This window comes from Brassica rapa, chromosome A02 (assembly GCF_000309985.2).
Source record: "Brassica rapa cultivar Chiifu-401-42 chromosome A02, CAAS_Brap_v3.01, whole genome shotgun sequence".
NCBI lineage: Eukaryota > Viridiplantae > Streptophyta > Magnoliopsida > Brassicales > Brassicaceae > Brassica > Brassica rapa.
The window spans coordinates 21,233,968-21,256,379 of NC_024796.2; the positions used below are offsets into that span (position 1 = coordinate 21,233,968).

Below are 22,412 nucleotides of genomic sequence, written 5' to 3' on the forward strand. Positions count from 1 at the left end.
CTAGACTTAGTCAAGAAGATTCTCTGTGATCTTTGATACGGTTAGACGACTGAGGACTACATAAAGGAGAAAGAGAGCAAGAGAAGGGCCACTCGAAACCCTAGACACAAACATCACCTCAATAAATTTGTCTTAGTTCTTAGTCATTGTAAGCCCTTTTCATTATAAACATTGTATTTGATCAATCTCTATTTTTGTTAATCGTTGTGTTTTGAGGATATCGTTACCCACGTTATTTTGTTCTTTAATCTTTTACCAAATACCTAGTGTGAGTTTTATGATCTACAATGGTATATCCACATTTCTAAAGTTTTAAAAGGAAAAAAATAAATATATTATAATTTAGAAATTATTTTTATTGAATTTAAAATTTACAAGATGAAGAAAAAAGGTAAGAGTTTATATCTTTTATCTCTCAACCACAACTTTTCTCATGGCAGTATACCACCAATGGTCCAACAAATATGATGGCATATAAATATTTTAATAAACCTTGGAAGTATCTATATCGATGCAGACACACACGACTGTATATATACACACATGTATTACTACTTCACTGTATCATTTTTTCTCTCTCTAAATATTCGAATCTTGAACTTTTTCATTTTCACTATTCGATGTTAACTGTGTCTCCTCTCATCGTTAACACAACCTCAAGAGAAAACTATATGGCGGCGGATTTCTCAGATTTTACGACGGAACGCTTGCCGGACTTCACGATGGTCGGAGAAGGAAGTCTTGATCTTCTTGGAGGAATCGATTACTACGACGACTTTTTCATTGGGTTCGATGGAGATGATGCTTTACCCGATTTGGAGATTGATTGCGATATTCTCGGGGAATATTCCGGCAGTGGGAGAGATGATGAACAAGAAATGGAGGGAAACAGTTCGACAGCGTCGGAGACGTCAGAGAGAGACGGTGGTGTGGTTAAGCTTGATGGTGGTGATAGTACTCACAAAATGGTGCGTAGAGGAAAACGTAAAGGGAAGAAAAATAAAGATTGTTTATCAGTTGACAATGAAATTAAGAAAAAACCCAAGGTATGTTTATATACATTTTCCTAACAAATAACTTTTTCATTGACAAAATACTAGCTATTTTTAATTTCCTTTCTTAAATAACAAGTATTAATCTCTGTTGAGTAGATTCAATGCAACTTGGGTATTTGAGTTTTTTTTTTTAATATTTGTGGTTTCAAATAATTGTTCATCTATTTTATTTTCATAATTAATCAGAAATATATATATATATATATATATATATATATATATATATAATTATATATATATGAATTATCTATATTTTTTGCTACTGATAAAATCTATGTTATGAACCAGTTTTCTTTTGTAGTAACAAATTCATAATCTTAAACTTTATCTAATTTTATAAATATTAACAGAAATCGACCATCTAGTTTTTCGTTAATAAATAACTAATTCATGGTTTTTAAGTATATTTAAATTATGCCAGTTTACAAAAAAAAAGAAGTATATTTAAATTCATGATTTTAAATATATGAAACCGTTCAATCTTCATCAATAAATCCATATTTATAAAAATTAAACTTTGTGATAATTTATATGTTTAATATCAACCGTCGTTAATTATAGTAAATTTTAATAATAACTAATAAGTTTTCACATATGGACCATCTAGTTTGTCGTTAATAAATTAATACTTTCTTCTTAGGTATATGAAATAGTTGGTATATGAAATAGTTTAATCTCTAGCAGCAAAATTATAATCTTATATTGAATATGTATATATGTCCGATATTCTACTGATTTGGCTGGCCTAGACCCGTTGACAAACAAAAATGCAGCCTAGACCAATTAGTCATCTAATTTATCAATATTAAATAAAATTATAATTTTAACAATATAGTTAATCAAAATAATATGTAAATTATTGCTAAAATCAGGTGGACTGGACGCCGGAGTTACACCGGAATTTCGTACAAGCTGTGGAGCAACTAGGGATAGACAAAGCAGTGCCATCTCGGATTTTAGAAATTATGAACGTTAAATCTCTCACTCGTCACAACGTTGCAAGCCATCTCCAGGTATTGTACTGCTCAAAAAGCCACTAGATTATATCCTACATCAATTAATCTATAGGCTAGAGCTATGTTCTTAGGAATATACCTAACCAATCAAAGATCTATCTCATTGTAAAAAAGAAGAGAAGATCTAAGTTATTCAGTATTAAAGCGATCTAAATAAACATCAACTAATATGAGAATAATTGTGTGTTTTCTCTTATAATAATAACAGAAATATAGGTCACATCGGAAACATTTACTAGCGCGTGAAGCAGAAGCTGCGAGCTGGAATCTCAGGCGGCATGCTACGGTGGCAGTTGCCGGATTAGGAGGGAAAAAACCGTGGATGGCTCCTGCCTTGGGCTATACACCAAACGTGACACAGATGCATCACGGCCACTTCAGGCCTTTACACGTGTGGGGTCATCCTACATGGCCTAAACACAAGCATAACCATCCATCTTCGTCTACTCATCGGACATATCAAATTCCGGCTGTTGCAGCACCTCCGTCATCTTGGCCAGGTCAGCCGCCATATTGGCACCAACAAGCACTATATCCACAGGTAAATTCATATGTAAATTTGACAGATTGGTTGCACGGTTAAAATGTAAAATAATAATTATTAAAAGGGTTTATTTGTAGGGATATGGTATGGCTACACCGAATCATTCGATGTATAATAATAAATCAGAAACGAGCATTGGTGTTCCCACAAGACAATTAAGCCCCACCACTAATCCGCCTATCGACATTCATCCCGTGAGTGCACCTTTATTTCTTTTGAATTTTCTTTGATTCCGAAATAAGTAATAATCCGAAAAGTTTTTGAGAACTTTGTTTAACTTGATAAGGTTTTTGTTTGTTTGTAAAAGGGCTTTTTAACTTGATAAGGTTATCTCATTAATTAGTGTTTATCTCCCTTTGAATTTTGTTTTTTTTTTGTCGGTGCAGTCTAATGAGAGTATAGACGCAGCTATAGGAGACGTCATCACAAAGCCGTGGCTACCTCTTCCTCTAGGACTGAAACCGCCCTCAGTTGACGGCGTCATGACCGAATTACAACGTCAAGGCGTTCCTAATGTTCCTCCTCTTCCTTGAGAGAGCAAAATTCGCCGAAATCACAATTGTTGAATTCGCCTTTTTGGGTATCTTTCTAAGTATTTTTGCAAGGAATACAATATAATTCCTTGTTGCTTGATCATATGTGTTCAATATGAGTTCATCTATCGAAGTTAAAGCAAGTCTGTTTTTATCTAATTGCATCGTCTTGTTAGTCAATCAACTTAATCCTACCTATTATATAAAAGAACAACAAAATTAATTTAAACTAGTTGATGTTCCGCACCTTGTGTGCGGATTAATATATTTAACTATTTTTAATTCTAATTTTTATTTTATAAAATAATAATAATTCAACTAGATAAAAAATTAAATTATTATAAAATATAAATTTTAATATTCATATTGATAATCAATGTAAAATTATGCTCTTGTGTTTCATATTTTTATTTATAAGATGTAGATTTTAGATCAAAATCTTTTCTATAGTAATAATTAAATTATGATTTTTTTATTGAAATTAACATATATTGTATTTTGAGTGAAAAGAAATCATGTGGTACCGAAATGATGATAAAAATCACAAATATAAAAAGATTAACAAAATAAATATAGTTTAGAAGTGTTCAGTCTGGTAAAACCGAACTATTTAAAACCAATCCAAACCGAAATAGAGAAAATAATTTGGATTTAGTTCTACTGAATAAACCAAATGGATGTTATTTTAAGAAAGTGCAGTATACGAGAATATGGTTCAATATATTAAGCAATCAAACCGAATAAACCAATGAAAACGATTAATTCAGATATATAGTATAATCTCTTTAAATTAATAATAATAAACATGAAAGTTAAAATAATTATAATCATAATTCAAAGTAGAAATTTCGAAATATTTAAATATTTAAATTAATAAATTGATGATTTAATCTAAAACTAATAAAAACATGACAAATAAGTAAAATTACCTAAAATCATGAAGAATATGACAAATCAGCAAAATCACTTTATAAATAATAGTATAGATATGTGGACAATTCGGAATTGTTTATGTTTTTTTTACTTTTGCTATCATGGTTCATTTAAGTTACATACACTTCGGAGTTCCTATTTAAACCAATTGTTAATAAATAAACTGATTTATCTTTTTTATTATTTAATATAATTTTCATTCGATGTTGAACATTGTCTTAATATAGAAGACAATCCATCAATTAGTCATATTTGCTGCAACGCACCATTATGATCGGACGTAAAGATGGTTAATGAGGCATGAAAAAAAGGTTGTTTGCTGGATTGTCTTTCGTCGAGCAAAAATACAGTCGTATTCCATTTCTTTTTAAGTTCGTATTCCATTTGTTTGTTTGTTTTTCTGAAACACTTTTTAAAATTAATGCACCAACCGAAATCGAACCCGGATCTGTACCGTGGCAGGGTACTATTCTACCACTAGACAACTGGTGCTTTACGTATTCTATTTGTTTGAAAAAATGCTATTTTTATGTATAAAAAGTGTTATCTTTTGGAAAAATAATTGAAAATAAATTGATTGTCTTACAAGTATATATATATATGTGAAACTATGAACATACATAATTACGACTGGCAATCTTAATGTGCAAACCACGATGAACACATACTAATCCTATGTGGGAAGATGCATATTTTGACCTTAACAATTTTCGATTGTGCTAACTACCATTCCAAATAATTTGTTAGTGCCAAATACGACTTAAAATTGATTAAAATTTAAATTTTCTATCCGAACTTGCTTCTATAACTCAAAATCTTAAAATTGTTAGTCAACCGTTGCTTTGTTGTTTACCTAAACAAAACCATGTCATTTTGTATTTGAAAAAATCAAAATAAATTGTTCTCTTTGGGGATTCAAAACTGAATAAAGGCAATCCCTACGACAAACACACAAACCACTCGTCCAAGTTATATTTCTGTAAAAATGATATAACATGTATATTATATACGTATAAAGAGACTTCATCACGACTTCATCCTCTATCTCTCTCTCAACTCGATTGCCTCAAAATGTCTCATTTTCAAAAGTCTCTGGTGTAGAGGGACGAGGTTGATCAGACACAGTGTTCTCGCGAGGACTGAGGATAAGATAAGGATCTCTTCTTCTTCTCTCGAAGAACCATTTCAACCACTCAAAAATTAGTCGGAGATTGAGGTTTGAGTTTCCTCGATATCATCTTTTACAAAATTCAATTTTGCCAAGTATCCATTTCCTGTTATAAATCAAAATTGTGTCATTATCATGTGTTTGGTGATCCACATGATTTTATGGACTCTTCAGGATCATGCGACCCTATATGTTTGGTGGATGAACCTAGCTTAAGATACTTTGAAGCGAATTACCAGCCAAAGACATATATAGAAAAATGCACACTTTTGTACGTATATAACTTACGACATGCACTACAAGAAAACGTAAGTTTAACGAGGAGAATTAACGAGGAAAAACAATCCTCGTAAAAGTACGTTGATTTTGCGAGGAAAGTACGTGGAAAAAGAGAAGCATCGTTATTTCGTCGTAAGGTAACGACAAAACATTTTCGTCGTAAAGACGATGTAAATTGACGTGGCTTTTATGAGGAAACACTATTTCCTCGTAAACACTATTTCCTCGTAAACACCACGTAAATTTCGCGAGTTCTTTACGACGAAATATTTTACGTGTACTTAACGAGGAAATTTTGAATCCACCAACTTGGTAAGTGGCTCACGTTTTTTTTTGGCCATCCAATTAATTTTCGTCGTAATTTCATAGGAAAATTACAACTACCAGATTCGAAATTTCCTATAAATATAGATGTTTGAACATCATTTTAAACACACCAACAACAAAAAACGTGAAAGAAAAAAAAATGGCTGGCTCTGGGACTATTTACGAGTTGCGGAATTGGATGTATATACATAGAGATGCTAACGGGAGAGTGACGAAAGAATACCTTGCGGGGCTGGAGACATTTATGCATCAAGCAGATTCAACACCGCTCTCCCAAGAAAGTGGTAAGATGTTCTGTCCTTGTCGGAAATGCAACAATTCAAAATTGGCAAACCGTGAAAATGTTTAGAAGCATTTAATAAATAGAGGTTTCACGCCAAATTACTATATATGGTTTCAACATGGGGAAGGTTTTAATTATGACCAGAATGAAGCTAGTAGTAGTAATAGCAATTTTCAGGAAGAACCGGTTAATCATCATTTGCATAATGAACATAGTTACCATCAGGAGGAGATGGTAGATTATGATAGGGTTCATGATATGGTAGCTGATGCATTCGTAGCTCATGATGAAGATGAAGAACCTAATATAGATGCAAAAAAGTTTTACGGAATGTTAAACGCGGCGAATCAACCACTTTACAGTGGTTGTAGAGAAGGTCTCTCTAAATTGTCGTTGGCTGCTAGAATGATGAATATTAAAACTGATCACAATCTACCTGAAAGTTGCATGAACGAATGGACGGACTTGTTTAAAGAGTATATATTTATAGAAAATATAAGCTCGCTAATTCCTCGTAACACGTGTACTCGTTAATTCCACGTAAAGTAACTCGTCGTAAAAACGTCGTTAACCAAAACGCGGGCCTTTGTAATTCGTCGCTATTTCCTCGTATATGAAAACGCGGGCCTCTGTAATTCCTCGTAACTTTACGAGGAAATGACGAGGACAAGTAATCTTATATATATCCCCGAGCGCTCTGTTGTGGTCACGAAATCCATGGTTCAACCAGAGTCTCACCAAACCGTCCAAAACGGCCATCTAGGAGGTACCAGCGACCGAAGTTCAGTCCAAGGCATATATCTCCACAACCAGAATGAATTTCAACATGAAACCAATTTTATTGGATTCTACACTCAAGAAGGAGTCCAGCCCAATTGGAATCGAGCCAAAATATTCGCGGAGAAAGAAGTTATAAATTTTACAAGTCAGAGGTTTTCCAGCCTGTCCATCTGCGAGTACCCGATTTTAGAAGGAGATTCCAGCCCAAGGAAGGAGCGGCCTGAAGCAAAGCCCATCATAAGAGTCAAGAGTAGTTTATCATCTTTCCAGAAAGCCCAAGATCATGAGAAATGGTCACGGAATTATGAAGTTATGATCCAATCTCCAAAACCGGTCAAACCAGTTCTACACTTGCCTTAATTGGAAGCTAACCGGTTCAATCAGCTTCAAACCAGAAATTGGCGACCAGGAGATCATTTCAACCAATCAGGAGATACTCTAGGAGTCCAGGAGGAGTTCTGCAAGTTCATACCATGCACCAGCAACCATTGGATCAGGAGGATCCCCATTTACTCAAACCTGCCTTATTTGGAGCAAACCGACATTAATGACCAACAGCTCTTTTCTTTTCAGATCAGGCACGAGATCAGAACCTATCAAGCACCCAGGAAGGTCCCAAGGAAGCTCTCTTATCCATTAAAACCGTCCAGGTTCAAGAAGAATCAAGTTTCTCACTTGGAGCCAAAATCCCATAAAAGGCTCCAACGGCTAGTTTCCGATTTTGTTACTTTGCTTGATTTGTTTCCTTTTCTATTTGTTTTAGAACGTTAGGACCTTTGTCTCTGAGCCTTATATAAGCTCCTAGACGTCCATTGTAAAGAGCACCCTTAATCACCAAGTTAATAGAAAGTTTATTCAGTTTTATCAAAGTTGTTCTTTGTATAAAATATCGGTCTTTAGGATTCAAAGAGAGATTCTTTGTTGTCTTATTGATTTCGTGAGTCTAGTTTGTTTGTGCAAATCAAACAATCTCAGTACACAGATTGAGAGAGTCAATCACTTCGATCCATCATTCCATCAGATTGAGAGATTCAATCAAACCTTCCTCCGCAAATCCACTTCAAGCCATCATTTGATCAAGCTGAGAGTGATACACATCCAGCAGCCTGATTCCGCCATATCTATCCCTTTCTTTTGTTTATTGTTCTTGTTTTATTCATATCATAAACCTCATATCATTTAATTCCCTTTGTTTCAGGTTATCAAGTCATAATCTGGCCATATCGACCAATCGGCCACATCTCTGGTCGATCCGATTTAAGCTTGGTTCCACCATTTTTATCAATTCGTGGGTTACCCCCCCCCCCCCCCCCCCCGTGCCTATAACATTTTGGTATCAGAGCTCAAGCTCCTGAATCAGGTCACTCTATCCTTGCATCATTCATATTTGTTTGCATTTGTTTTTCATCATAAACCGAAAATCCATAAAAACTGTTTCTTTGTTTCAAGTTTTGTTTCTGCATTTGTTTTGTGTTCTTGCTGTTCATCATAATTTAAAGCCACGACAAAGAAAAGAAAAAGTTTTGTTTGATTCATTTAAAAATCGAAAATCCCAAAAGAAAGTGTTTGCATTCATTAGTTTCCATAAAAGAAAATCCCATAAAATTTTCTGTTTTGAATTTGATTCCTTTTCATTTGCATTCATAAATTAAAAAGCCAAAAGAAATCATCCTAGTTATTGTTTCATACCATTTCTACTTGTCCATTTCGTGATTGCATCAGAAAAGAAAAAGAAAATATTTTTTTAAGCTTTAGTTTATATTATTTGCATATTTAATTGTTGCATTTCATCCAAAGAAAATTCAAAAAAAAATTCAGCATTAGTTTGTTTCCATATTTTATTTCCATTTATTGTTCATAAGCATCCCATACTGATTTATTTCGTGCTTGCATCAAGAAAATCAAAAGAAAAATAATTTTGCATAAATAATTTCATTTTGGTTCACATTGGTATATTTTTTTCGGTTTAGTTTAAATAGATTTCATTTTGTTTACCTATTTTGGTTTGACCAAAACTTCCCATATCTTCACTTGCTCTTTGAGATTGTTTTCAGGAAGCAATGACAGAGGAAGAACACGGCCAACCCATGAAGAAAAGACTAAGCCAACACTTAGCAGCTGTACAAGAGCTCAATGATAAGATTGCTCAGTTGGGAAAAAGAAACAAGCCACAAGGCAGACGACCACCACATGGAGAAACAAGATTTGGAGATGCACCAGAGGCTGGCTATGTTGAGCCCAAGCCACCGGATCCTTCATGGATCACCCCACACCAAACTTCTTATACTCATGAATACTTAAGTCATTCTTATCATGATTATAAATGTGCTAATAATGTTAAGATTTATTCTTTTTCAGGAAGTAGCTGGCCAGATGACTATCTATCATGGGAAAGAACTATGGATGAATGGTTTTTATACCATGTAGTGCCAAGGAAAGAAAGGCTTAGCCATGCCATCAAACAACTCTCCGAAAAAGCATACTCATGGTGGAAAAGAGTAGATCGTGCACACGGTAAAAGTCCAGAAGAGGTTGTCACCAATTGGGAAGATCTTAAAGATGTTATGATCAGGAAGTATGTGACTACACTTCCCACGCAAGAAACCAGAAGAAAATACCCAAGGAGATTTTCAAATAGTGTGTCCAAAGAGGCAAAGAAAGTGGTGCCACAACAAGGCCATAGAAGCTTGATCTATCAAGACCAGATTCGGCCAAGCCAGATGCCCACGGTTTTATATGATAAATACCAACCTTATGAGGTCCCAAAGGCCATGGAGAAGAAGAACCTTGTCAGCCAAGTTTTGGCCAGACACAAAGAAAAATCAGACAAACCGATTTTTCAAGAGAAGGCCAAGGTAAGTCCTATACTTGATAAATTTGTTTATAAATCATCTCCCACTGGTATGAGTCACTTGTCTTTGTCCAAGGATGTTAAGACAGGTCCTGAGGTCCAGAAAGACACGATCACCCAATCCTTGTTGATATCAAAAGTTGTCCATGATTTAAGTCCAAGAGACAAGGAGATTTTAAACCCAAATAAAGAAGAGCCATCCAGCCAAGGTAAGTCTTCTAACTCTGAGGATTTGAAATATCAGACATGTTATAGATGTCATAAGAAAGGACACTATGCTATAGTTTGTCCTACTAAGAAAGCATTGATAGAAACATCACTAGAAGAGAAAACAGAATTATCTATCAAAAGTGATAGTTTTATTCAATCTGATTTATTGGTTCCAAGTTCTTGTGTAATGCACTTGTCTTTGTCAAAGGGTGATGTAACAGGAACTAAGGAGCATGAATTCAAAGGAGAGGAGCAACTAGGCGCCACACCTGTGATGGACCAGAAGATGGTTCAAGACACAATGCAGTCCATATTGCTTAAAGAAGCAAAACCGGTCATAAAAGTATCCCACCAAGGTAAGTGTCTAACACCACCTTTGGATACTAGTACTGACGTGTGTGTTCTTGGTACAGGAAGAACAAATGAAAGCTATAATATTATTGAAGTTCCAGAGAAAGAACCAGACCATAAGCTCAGCCATGAACCCATTCACAAGTGGAAACCGAAATCTGAACAATCCATTGTTCAAGTTCCAAAGCCTATGGTAAGATTCATTTCAGATCAGCATGTTCTTAATATTTCCATGACAGATATAATGCACTTGCTTTTTGTCCAGAATGTTGAGGATTTTTCAGGTTACAAAGAAGAAAGCTTTAAAGGAATCCCACCAGATATACTTTTGATGCTAAGAGAATCAACTCCAAAGATGATCAGAAACGTGGCCACCAAAAATTTGAAGGACCATCCACTCCAGAAGATAAGAAATGACCATGTCCAGCGCAGAGGCGTGATTCATTCCTATTTTCTCAAAGGAGAACCACCTGATACACAATCCATTCCCAAACCAAAACAATCCCAAGGTAAGGCTCTAGAATCTCAAAAGAGAATGAAAGCTGACTTGCTCTATCTTGGTGCAGGTTACATAGTTTCGAGGTCGAAACCTTGTCAAGAGGGAGGGGATGTTGTGGTCACGAAATCCATGGTTCAACCAGAGTCTCACCAAACCGTCCAAACCGGCCATCTAGGAGGTACCAGCGACCGAAGTTCAGTCCAAGGCATATATCTCCACAACTAGAATGAATTTCAACATGAAACCAATTTTATTGGATTCTACACTCAAGAAAGAGTCCAGCCCAATTGGAATCGAGCCAAAATATTCGCGGAGAAAGAAGTTATGAATTTTACAAGTCAGAGGTTTTCCAGCCTGTCCATCTGCGAGTACCCGATTTTAGAAGGAGATTCCAGCCCAAGGAAGGAGCGGCCTGAAGCAAAGCCCATCATAAGAGTCAAGAGTAGTTTATCATCTTTCCAGAAAGCCCAAGATCATGAGAAATGGCCACGGAATTATGAAGTTATGATCCAATCTCCAAAACCGGTCAAACCAGTTCTACACTTGCCTCAATTGGAAGCTAACCGGTTCAATCAGCTTCAAACCAGACATTGGCGACCAGGAGATCATTTCAACCAATCAGGAGATACTCTAGGAGTCCAGGAGGAGTTCTGCAAGTTCATACCATGCACCAGCAACCATTGGATCAGGAAGATCCCCATTTACTCAAACCTGCCTTATTTGGAGCAAACCGACATTAATGTCCAACAGCTCTTTTCTTTTCAGATCAGGCACGAGATCAGAACCTATCAAGCACCCAGGAAGGTCCCAAGGAAGCTCTCTTATCCATTAAAACCGTCCAGGTTCAAGAAGAATCAAGTTTCTCACTTGGAGCCAAAATCCCATAAAAGGCTCCAACGGCTAGTTTCCGATTTTGTTACTTTGCTTGATTTGTTTCCTTTTCTATTTGTTTTAGAACGTTAGGACCTTTGTCTCTGAGCCTTATATAAGCTCCTAGACGTCCATTGTAAAGAGCACCCTTAATCACCAAGTTAATAGAAAGTTTATTCAGTTTTATCAAAGTTGTTCTTTGTATAAAATATCGGTCTTTAGGATTCAAAGAGAGATTCTTTGTTGTCTTATTGATTTCGTGAGTCTAGTTTGTTTGTGCAAATCAAACAATCTCAGTACACAGATTGAGACAGTCAATCACTTCGATCCATCATTCCATCAGATTGAGAGATTCAATCAAACCTTCCTCCGCAAATCCACTTCAAGCCATCATTTGATCAAGCTGAGAGTGATACACATCCAGCAGCCTGATTCCGCCATATCTATCCCTTTCTTTTGTTTATTGTTCTTGTTTTATTCATATCATAAACCTCATATCATTTAATTCCCTTTGTTTCAGGTTATCAAGTCATAATCCGGCCATATCGACCAATCGGCCACATCTCTGGTCGATCCGATTTAAGCTTGGTTCCACCATTTTTATCAATTCGTGGGTTACCCCCCCTGTGCCTATAACATGCTCTTTCTTTCCTCTCCACTTCCTCTCCACTTCCTCCCTATTTCGTAGCAATGGTAAGTCTCTCTAATTCCTCTCTAGTTTTATTAGTTTAGGATAGATTAGGTGGTTAGTATATGGAATTTAGATAGGTTTACGGATCTTATATTATTTAGTGTTGATTAGGTGGATAATGTTGGGAAGTATACTGTTCACGAAAATTTAAAAAATTAAATTTTTTTCTCAGGTTCGAAAAGGTAGACTTACTGCCCATTACAGAGAGATGTTCGGTGAGCCGGGTAGTCGTTTAGACCCGTCGTCTTCTTCAGCTCCCGGTTCTTCGGGTCAGGAGACTGTCCCCGAGACTCAGTACACTGAGAGAGTCTTTGGATCTCCTTCTTCTAGTGCACCATCGGTTCCTCATGTGCCTCCCCCGATGGCTCCTCCTCCTGTGCCTCCTCCGATGGCACCTCGATGCCCGCCGAGATTCATCCCGATTTGATGGTGCCTCCGAGTGCTCCTTACTCGCAGTACACCGTAGAGGACATTCTCCGTCTGCCAGGCAGAGAAGGTTTACCAGTCATCGACCCCGACCGACCGGACAAAACTTTGTGGTATGTTTCATTATTTTTTATTCTTTTTAAATTCTTTTTTAACTTTAAAAATTAATTTGTATTTTAACTTTGTATTTTCCAGGTTTGGGATTGACGGATGTCTTGCATCGGACGTAACCGACACGATGAAAGGTTATTTCTCCATGCCACATCCGAACTGGAGTAAGACGCCTCACTACGTCAGAAAGACGTGGTTCAAAATTTACGCTGTAAGTTTCTATTAATTAATTATATATCTTTTAATTTTTTCATGATTTATATATATATTTCTTTCTGAAAAACTAATTATAAATTATTTTTTCCAACAGCAAAAATATAATTGGGCTTTGGGGATCACTGAGAGGGTGAGGAAGAAGTTTATCACGAAGGCGAAAGTTCGCTTGTTGGACACGGTCTCCAACTGGAAGGGTGACTGGATCGTTAAGGGGTATGAGCGTGGCAAACCCGCTGAGCTCACCACGGATGTCTGGGATGGCCTCATCCGATATTGGCGTCTTCCTGATTCCATTAGAGTTGCCCAGTCTTGCTCTAACTCCCGTAACACAGTCGATGAGCACGGGAACGGGCCGATGCTTCACACTACGGACCAAAAACCCCACGCCGGTGTCCGTTTGGAAATGGTAATTAAATAGTTAATTAAATTAAATTTTTAATATATTTTATATATATTCTAACAACTTTCTTAAATGTTTTTTAGGCCAAAGAGACGGGAGTTCTCCCGTCTCTTATGCAACTTTACGAGAGGACCCACAAGAACAAGGCGGGCCGATTTATTGATGGCAAGTCCGAGCAAATCTACAACGATTTGGCTGCTCGGGTTGAAGAACGCCAGACCCAGCTGACCCAGCAGTCCACCGATGGATTACCCGTCACCTTATCCACACCTGAAGTGAATAAGCTTTACGAGGAGGTAAATTTTCTGAAATTTTAATTTTTTTAATTATTCATTTAATTTAACTTTAAATTTTTACTAACAAAATTTACTTTTTGTTTTTAAGGTTGTCCCAAAAAAAAAGGAACGGACGTTGGGGATTGGTTCCATCAACGATGTTCCGAGAGCGACATCGTCTTATGGTCAGCGACGGGATGATGAAGTCTCTCAGCTGCGTAGGGAGTCCGATCAGCTGCGTAGAGAGTCTGCTGAGCTGTGTCATGAGTTGAGCTCGACGCGATCTCGTATGGGTGGACTCGAGGGCTTCTTGGACGTTGTAGCGGCCACAAATCCGGAATGGGAGACCTTGTTGAGGACCATGCGACAACGAAATCCTATCCCAGGCGAGTCACCAACCGACGACTCACATGCCGAGTCGGATGTAACGGCGAGGAGTGATGAATTCTACCGGGCGATTAACGACCCTTAGTTCTTTTTAATTTCGGTTCTTGTATTATGAATTCAAAACTTATTTATATATAAAATATTTTGGTTTTGATTTTTTTAGAATTTTAATTTTATTAATAATTTAAATAATTTAAATTATTTTTTTAATTATAATTTTTTATATTTCTGTAAAATAACGAAACGAAGTACATTCGTAGCTAATTTTGCGACTTCTTTACGTGCAAGCTTAACGAGGTTTTTACGAGGAAATATTTACAAGGAAATAACGTGGAAAATTCACGTTGTCTTTACGAGGAAAGCTATCAAGGTATTTACGTTTACTTTACGAGTGTTTACTTTCGAGTTATTTACGTGGCTTTAACGAGGAATGGCTTTCGAGGTATTTACGAGGAAATTTAGCGACGTCCTTACGTGGAAGCTTTACGTGGTCTTTACGACGAAATATTCTTCTTCGCTTTTACGACGAAATTATTTCCTCGCTACGTTACGACGAATTAACGAGGATATATGCGTTACGACAAACGTATTACGACGAAACGGATTTCCTCGCTAATTCCTCGTAACACTGCTTTTACGACGAAGTCACGAGGAAAACTGCCCTCGTAAAACTTGTGTTTCTTGTAGTGATGATATATCATTATTACAGCAATAAGCAACTTCTCGTTTTTGTTATCGACATGCGACTCAATTAGATTTTTGCAGTCTTAGGTTTGCTAGAACTAGGGAACTCACCCACATCTCTTGTGGCCAACGCTATTACCTTCTTGTACCCGCTTATACGCATATTCATAATAAGACATCTTTTGCTGTCTTTTTGTTTTTATTGATTTACTATTTTTGTATGTTTACGTTACCTGATTGCTTAACGTGTGGCTTAGCAGAAATCCAATACCTCTAAAAAGATTAAGATTTCTTAGGGTGTGACTGGTGACCAAGAGAATGAAGAGGAACAATATGTTCCTTAATATTCCTTAAACATTTTACCATTCATGAGGAATAAGTTTTCCTTTTCATTCCTCTTCATTCATTTATTTGTAGAGAATTATAGAATAAATCAATTCCTCATCAATTTTGATAAGGAACAATCATTCTTTATCATTCCTAAAAAATTATTCCTATTCATTCATTTTCTATCCGTTCCTATTGTTCCTATGATGGTTACCAATCACACCCTTAGTTTTCCTGATTTACGGAAATCTACGGTTTGAATTTTGGTTCTCAATAAACTTGCAGGACTACTTTGACGATGGTTTCATGTCACAATCTAATTGTTAGGATAAAACGGTTATAGAGGTACTCTTTTATGTTTTATTCTTATGTAAATGTCATTCTTTTTTTTTATAGTTCAATAAATATGAAATTTCATTAAAACCAAAAAAAAACTCAAAACTAAATCAAATACATCATTTTGATCCGTTCAACAAATTGTCACTGAAAGTCAGAGACCTCTAATCTCCAAAATCCCATATTCCGTTTTGGAACGAATAAACCATCACGAACTCTTAAAATGGTATGTGTTTCAAAATTAGTTACGTGTACATTTCTAGATGACATGTATACTTCATCTGTTTCAATATAGATGATGTTTTAGGTAATTGTTTTTGTTTCATAATAGATGATGTTAACTTTAACTTTATCAAAAATTGTGTAATCAATTGTATTTTTATTATTTTTGTTTATAATTAAATAAATTACTTTTAAATTATATTTCAATGATTTTTTGTTTAGAAAAGATAATTTTTTTAATATGTGTGCAAAGAACCAAAACTTCATCTATTATGAAACGGAGGGAGTATAACTAAACTGCGTGGATGTGTGTCTAGCATATTATACTGGGATCCAAATAATTTAAGAAAAAAAGTCTTGAATAAAATTGATTCTTGAACTGATAAAACAGGAATTTAATGAAATCTACTAAAAATAAATAAAAGATCAAACCATATATGATGCCTTTAAATAACAAAATTTTGAATGGCAAGCATCAGGACAGTCAAGAATTTGTTTTGTAGATGGTGCGTGGAAAGAGAATGACAAATTCACGGGGCAGGGATGGTTCTGCAGAGTAGTAGGATCAGAAGAGAAGATGATGGGGGCGATGAATCTCCGAAGAAGCTTATCAGCTCTACATGCTGAATGTGAAGCTTTGATATGGGCTATGGAGTGCATGAAGACCCTTGATTTTTCAGACGTAGTTTTTGCAACAGACTGTTCTCAATTGGTGAAGATGGTGTCCTCACCAGACGAATGGCCAGCTTTTGCTACACACATGGAGGAGTTTCGACGCAGTAAGTGTTTCTTTCCTTCCTTCAAGATTCGACATATACCAAGAGCAACTAATCTAGTGGCGGACAAGCTTGCACGAGGTGCTCGGAGTTCCCCTTCAGCTGTGTTTTATGTTGATTCTACCCCACCGGTTTGGTTTTCCGAGCCGGAAGGTTTCTTATCATAGTTTAGTTATTGTTGTCAAAAAAAAAAAAAAAAAAATAACAAAACGGAATCTTAGAGCAAATATGATATGTGATATAATGACATTTTAATTTGATAGTGAAATGGATCCTTAAAATACTTGCCATTTAATTTAAAAAAATTAAAAAGATATTTCAGCATAACTACTTAACAATTTTAACTTCAGTGGCTTGATTTAACTTTTAAATAAATTTTATTTTAGTTATTTTGATCTTTAGAACTATTTTTGTTATGAAAACTTTTTGTGGTATTCTAAAATATTTTCTAAAAGTAAAGCTAAGAGCATGATTAATGGAGGGTTCTTACCAGAATATAAAAAATCTATCTCTTAACTTTTAACTAAGGCTTTGAATGGTAAAAGCAGTTCAAGCGGAACAGATCAAGCAGATCAAGCAGGACAAGTGCAGATCAAGCGGATCATGCATGAGAGAACCAAATCAAATAATTTATTATAACTTATGAATGACAAAATCAGTTCAAAACTATAGATCATATATTAAAACAATAAAAATGACACTTAGATATCTAAATAAATATTTTAGATGTTATAGGATCGGTCGAAATGCATGTAAATGTTTTGTAGGATACTTATACTTTTTTATTTTCTTATTTATAAAAATTAAAAAATTATATGACAAAAAAATAATAAGTAGAGAATGATAATTTTGTATTGTTAAAGTTGTAAATAAAATAAAATAAAAATATTGTATTCATAAAACTAGATAAATATATTTTTAAAGTTATGTGTTGTAACAAAGTTATTTATTGACCAAACAAAAAAAAAGCAGATCAACACTTAGTGTTCAAATGGAGGAGTGGGACAAGTGCAGTTCTCCTGCGCATGCAGTTCTCCCGCACTGCATTCACCATTCACTCTTTTCTGTTTACAAAAGCAGTTCAAGCGGGAGATCTGCATGCAGTTCAATATTTTTGTCTTTTTGTGAAAAAAACAGGACAGATCTCACCCACCAACATTTGGTGGCGTTGATCTGCTTTTTTTTTGTTTGGTCTATAAATAACTTTGTTACAACACATAACTTTAAAAATATATTTATCTAGTTTTATGAATATAATATTTTTATTTTATTTTATTTACAACTTTAACAATACAAAATTATCATTCTCTACTTATTATTTTTTGTCATATAATTTTCAACTTTTTTAAATAAGAAAATAAAAGAAGTATAAGTATCTTATAAAACATTTACATGCATTTCAGTCGATCCTATAATATCTAAGATATTTGTTTAGATATCTAGGTGTCATTTTTATTGTTTTAATATATGATCTATAGTTTTGAACTGTTTTTTTCATTCATAAGTTATAATAAATTATTTGACCGGTTTGATCTGGTTCTCTCCTGCATGATCCGCTTGATCTGCACTTGTTCCGTTTGATATGTACTTGTTCTGCTTGATCTACACTTATCCTGCTTGATGTGCTTCATCTATCCCGCTTGAACTCTTGAACTGCTTTCATCTTTTGAAGTCTAAAAAACCTAAAAACCAGCTATAAATAATAATGTTAAATGCGTTTTCAAATGTAAAAAAGTTCTTATACACATTTTCAGTTAATAAATATTACTACTATAAAATACCAGGAGAGCGTGGAGATCACGGAATTTAATGAGGGAGCGTGAGCTAAAACAATCAATTAAATACGCAAACTCACGCCGCATTAACGGGACGTTAAAGGCTAAAAGCCGGCACAAACATAAACCTCACTGTCTGTTTTTGGGCGGTGCTTTTCAGTCAAACCCTCGTTGACCCATCTCTCTCCCAAAATAAACTATTTTTCTTTATAAATTTACCCGACATCACTTCTGGTTTTCATTACCAATGGCTCCTCCAAAACAATTGAACGCAAGTAACGCCGCCATATGTGAAGGTAGCGGCAGTGGATGCAAAACAATGTTGAAGGAAGTGCGTTTTAGAGGTGTGAGGAAGCGGCCGTGGGGGAGATATGCGGCGGAGATCCGTGACCCGGGAAAGAAAACCCGGGTTTGGCTCGGGACATTTGATACGGCGGAGGAAGCCGCTAGAGCTTACGACACCGCCGCTAGAGAGTTTCGCGGCTCCAAAGCAAAAACTAATTTCCCTCTTCCCGGTGAGTCTCCGACGAGCGACGGTTCCATCGACGGGTCGGGGATGACAACGCGCCGGATAGAGATGGTGGGGAGATTCCCGTTTGCATGCAACCGGCAGAATAATGTCTCCAGCGGGTTACCACCGAATGTTGCCGGTTTTTTCTTCGATCCGTCAAGGGCTACTGCATTAAGGGTTGAGCTTTCTCAAGTCTATCCGGTTCAGTTTGATCCGGTTAATATCGAGCTGAGTATTGGTATTCCAGAGACAGTAAAGGTCAAACCGAGAACTGAACTAAACTTGGATCTTAACCTAGCTCCACCTTTGGACGTTTAGATTTGTTCTTCTTTCTCTTATTTTGTTTTTTTTGCTGCAGGAAAAAGAAACGTTCGAAATTTTCTTCTGGTATTTTTTTGTAGAGGAGAAAATATTTTTAGATTAATTTTTCTTAGAATTTTTTTATTGTAGTTTCTCTATGATCTTAGTTTCTCTATGCTTCCTTCTAATTATATGTGGATGTAAATTATAATCAAATTGTTATCTATTTTCTCCCTTTCATTGTTCTTGTCAAATTTTGAAATTAAATGGTGGTTGCCTGGTTGGTCCATCAAATGGCAGATGATATTACTCCATTAAGTGGCTGTGGAAAATGAAATCAAAGAAATATCGAACGTTTACATTGTCTGTCAACGTCAAACAAATTAATATATGGGAGGTGTACAAAAAACATCGTCATCACAATACTACACAAAGCAGTTGCCTTTTCATTAATGTTCTTCTCGTTATATTAAATTTTTGTTACACGAAGGGTTTCTGAATATTATTAGCTCGCTGTGTGGAAAATGCATTATTAAACTCCCTGTCAATCAATAGAAATGCCGAACTTTAAGATCCTTAAGTCAGGAACATTTGAAAATCATGAATTTTGAAATGTTAAAAGATGTAAGATAGAGGGATGGCATCATCTGTCCAATCTTCGAGTTTCGTGAAGACTGGGATGATGACATAAGTGTCAGGTGGGAAGCACGTGTGTCTTAGCCGTCCAACAAGGCGACTCTTCTTATTTTTGTTTGTTCCGACTTAATCTAGGAAGTAGTAATCTAAAAATTGCTTCATATTTTTGGGTATTTTAGGTTAATTCTAAACGTTGAAAAAAACAGGGTTAATTCTAAACAAAACTTTATTCGCGGAACACAATTTTTTTGTTTTTTTAACTTACATATTTGTTTAAGAAAAACATTATATTCATCGGCGAAAAAAGCAATCTCGTGAACACTAGCGTTCGCCCTCTTCGATCGTCGTCGGTTGCATCTCTTCCCTCTCTGCTTTTTAATTTTGCTCTCCTACTCTTCTTTGTTGTCGGCGTCAATATGTTGAGCATCGACGAGACGTCTTCGGTTGTAAGGTAAAGGAGTAGGCTTTAAAGTCTCTAGAGCTTGTCAGATCTCGTTTTCCTTTTTGTAGATCTTGTCTTCGGTTGTTTTGAGGGCGGCGCGTGAGGTTTGGAATTAGGTTCTACTCTGAATAAAATATTTAATTTTATCCACAGTCCAGATTTTTATTCCGAGATTCTGCTCATACCTTTGGTTACGACTGAAGACTTCATGGAGGTCTTCTGGATAAAACTAAATATTTAAGTTTTAATTTTCAATTGCAAAAGTAACATAAGACGACTTTCAGTGACAGTGAAAAGACTTTCACCGATTGTTGAGACGACTTTCATGGAAATCTTATGTAGAGAAGACTTACATGTAAGTCTTCTAAGAAAAACAAATTTTTGACATAATTCTGTCAATTCCAAAACTAACATTTTTTTTATCCAAGAAGACTGCTTCTCTCGTATTTTTTAGATTTTCTTAAATCAAAAGTAAGTCAATATTTACAAAAGAAGACTTCCACAAAAGTCTGCTGTAGAATAGACTTCTCAGGAAGTTTTCCTTTGTAATTTGTAAATACAAAAATGACCTACTTGGGATACTTCCTAGAAGCTTCTGCCGGAAGACTTCAAGTCTTCTACGTCAGTGTGTAATAAACTTTCATTTCTCTAAAATTAAAAAAAAAACTTTTTAATATTTCTTGTTAGTTCATGTATATTAGTCCATATTGGGGCTCTTGAATGAAATTTACAACTTAATTGGTAATAATTATGAGGTTGCCAACATTCATATTTATTAATGTCTCTAGCTAATCCGAGAATGTTTATTAAGAAATCTTCTACGTTAGTTTTTGTAAACTCGTATTTTTAAGAGTGTTAAGTAACTTTAAGTTTAAGATAATTTTTAAAAAATTTCAAAAGTGTTAAGTAATTTCAAGAATATCAAATTCATGTAGTTTAATGTGTCTTCTTAGATCGTAAAATATTCTTTTTAAATTTCATAAGATTTAAAATTTTAGTTTTCACTTAAAATTTAATTTTTCCGCTTAAATTTTCCGTTTATATTTTCAATTCCCGCTTAAAATTTAAGTCTTCCGAGAAGTCTTCTGTGAAGACTTTTTGAAAGACTTCCCATAAGACTTCTATTGAAAGTTTTATATGTCCTTCTCTTATGTAATGTTTGATTTTTTTTTGTGAATTTAACTATGTTTTTTTTAACTCTTCTCGCTTAGTTTAGTAAATTTGACTAAAAGTTCTTGTTATTGTGTTTTGCTATTGAAGTTGTATACCAAATTCTTTTCATTAACATCTCTTCAAATTTAACTATGTCAAGTACTTTTGACAAGATAATATGGTAGATATGAACATATTTACCAAATTCTTTTCATTAACATCTCTTCAAATTTACAAAAAGAATCCACAACTAAAACAATACACACAAATCACAAAACAAACCATTAACAAAACTATTATACTTAAAGTTATAGATCATTCCTCCACATAGGTAAGTTTGGACTCCACTTGACATACACATCGTAAACTTTGATAGTCCTCTTGTTTCAGGTTTTTGAAGAGTTCGTGGAAAACATTCAGGAAGTCTTCTAGCTCATTATATGTTAGAATACTTCTGAGAAAACTTTTCTGGAACTCTTCCAAAGTCTGACTCAGATCTGAAAATATGCATATCCCAAAGCATTCAAATGGTTTCAAAATAAAGAAATTTTTCAAAAAAAGGATAAAAGTTTTAAGCAACAAAAGAAGTTTTCAAAAGGTAAGAGCTTTAAGCACCAAGAGGTCACCAAATAAAGAAAATCATATTTATAAATTACTTTTAAAGGACTGGAAAATGACAACCATGTAATAAAAAACAACAAAACAAGATAAATCAGTGAGAAAGATATGAGATAAAAACGAAAAAATGATATAAAATTTGGTGTTTTCAAGTTCAAAAAGATTACATAAAGGTTTCTAAGAATATATAAATTTTCTTTACATAGGGAGACAAAATTCAATAAGATTAAATATTTTCGATTCATAAAACTTTTAGAGAAGTCTTCTAACCTAAAAAGTCTTCTAGACCCTAAATTTACTAATTCCCAGAAGACTTCCACATAAATCTTCTAGTGCATTATTTATTGGAGACTTAATTAAACCCTAAACTCAAAATAACTAACTAAGTAGAAACAAATACTTCGTTGAAATTATCAACTTTTAAAGTG

The 22,412-nt window shown here is 35.0% G+C and overlaps 4 protein-coding genes across 5 annotated transcripts; all 4 read left to right on the top strand.

Moving 5' to 3' along the window:
- The first annotated feature begins 491 nt into the window (after positions 1 to 491).
- Positions 492 to 3,307, top strand: LOC103848864 (transcription activator GLK2). Its single transcript, XM_009125686.3, has 5 exons — positions 492 to 1,046; positions 1,928 to 2,068; positions 2,280 to 2,612; positions 2,693 to 2,809; positions 3,002 to 3,307. Exons 1-5 carry the CDS (start codon positions 621 to 623, stop codon positions 3,146 to 3,148), a joined length of 1,164 nt encoding a protein of 387 aa, XP_009123934.1. The 5' UTR covers positions 492 to 620; the 3' UTR covers positions 3,149 to 3,307.
- A 2,775-nt stretch (positions 3,308 to 6,082) lies between these two features.
- On the top strand, positions 6,083 to 11,885 carry LOC117132127. 2 transcript variants are annotated; one of them, XM_033285725.1, is made up of 2 exons: positions 6,083 to 6,139; positions 8,117 to 11,885. In XM_033285725.1, the coding sequence occupies exon 2, from the start codon at positions 8,979 to 8,981 to the stop codon at positions 11,052 to 11,054; it is 2,076 nt and encodes a 691-aa protein (XP_033141616.1). In that variant the 5' UTR covers positions 6,083 to 6,139; positions 8,117 to 8,978; the 3' UTR covers positions 11,055 to 11,885. The 2 variants fall into 2 exon arrangements, with proteins under 2 accessions (XP_033141616.1, XP_033141617.1); XM_033285726.1 differs by lacking the exon at positions 6,083 to 6,139 and having other exon boundaries at positions 7,797 to 10,839; positions 10,897 to 11,885.
- Positions 11,886 to 14,374: 2,489 nt separating this feature from the next.
- LOC103848865 (ethylene-responsive transcription factor 9) lies at positions 14,375 to 22,081 on the top strand. Its single transcript, XM_033285090.1, has one exon. The coding sequence runs from the start codon at positions 18,573 to 18,575 to the stop codon at positions 19,152 to 19,154; it is 582 nt and encodes a 193-aa protein (XP_033140981.1). The 5' UTR covers positions 14,375 to 18,572; the 3' UTR covers positions 19,155 to 22,081.
- LOC117131992 lies at positions 16,364 to 16,717 on the top strand. The gene has a single exon (XM_033285266.1). It carries the CDS (start codon positions 16,364 to 16,366, stop codon positions 16,715 to 16,717), a length of 354 nt encoding a protein of 117 aa, XP_033141157.1.
- Positions 22,082 to 22,412: the final 331 nt, after the last annotated feature.

Excerpts from the sequence above, each read along its gene's own strand:
- LOC103848864 (XM_009125686.3), top strand. The coding sequence starts at position 621 with ATGTTAACTGTGTCTCCTCTCATCGTTAACACAACCTCAAGAGAAAAC. Across the intron at positions 1,047-1,927 it reads AAATTAAGAAAAAACCCAAG|GTGGACTGGACGCCGGAGTT; the intron begins GTATGTTTATAT and ends TGCTAAAATCAG. Across the intron at positions 2,069-2,279 it reads ACGTTGCAAGCCATCTCCAG|AAATATAGGTCACATCGGAA; the intron begins GTATTGTACTGC and ends TAATAATAACAG.
- LOC117132127 (XM_033285725.1), top strand. The coding sequence starts at position 8,979 with ATGACAGAGGAAGAACACGGCCAACCCATGAAGAAAAGACTAAGCCAA.
- LOC117131992 (XM_033285266.1), top strand. The coding sequence starts at position 16,364 with ATGAATCTCCGAAGAAGCTTATCAGCTCTACATGCTGAATGTGAAGCT.
- LOC103848865 (XM_033285090.1), top strand. The coding sequence starts at position 18,573 with ATGGCTCCTCCAAAACAATTGAACGCAAGTAACGCCGCCATATGTGAA.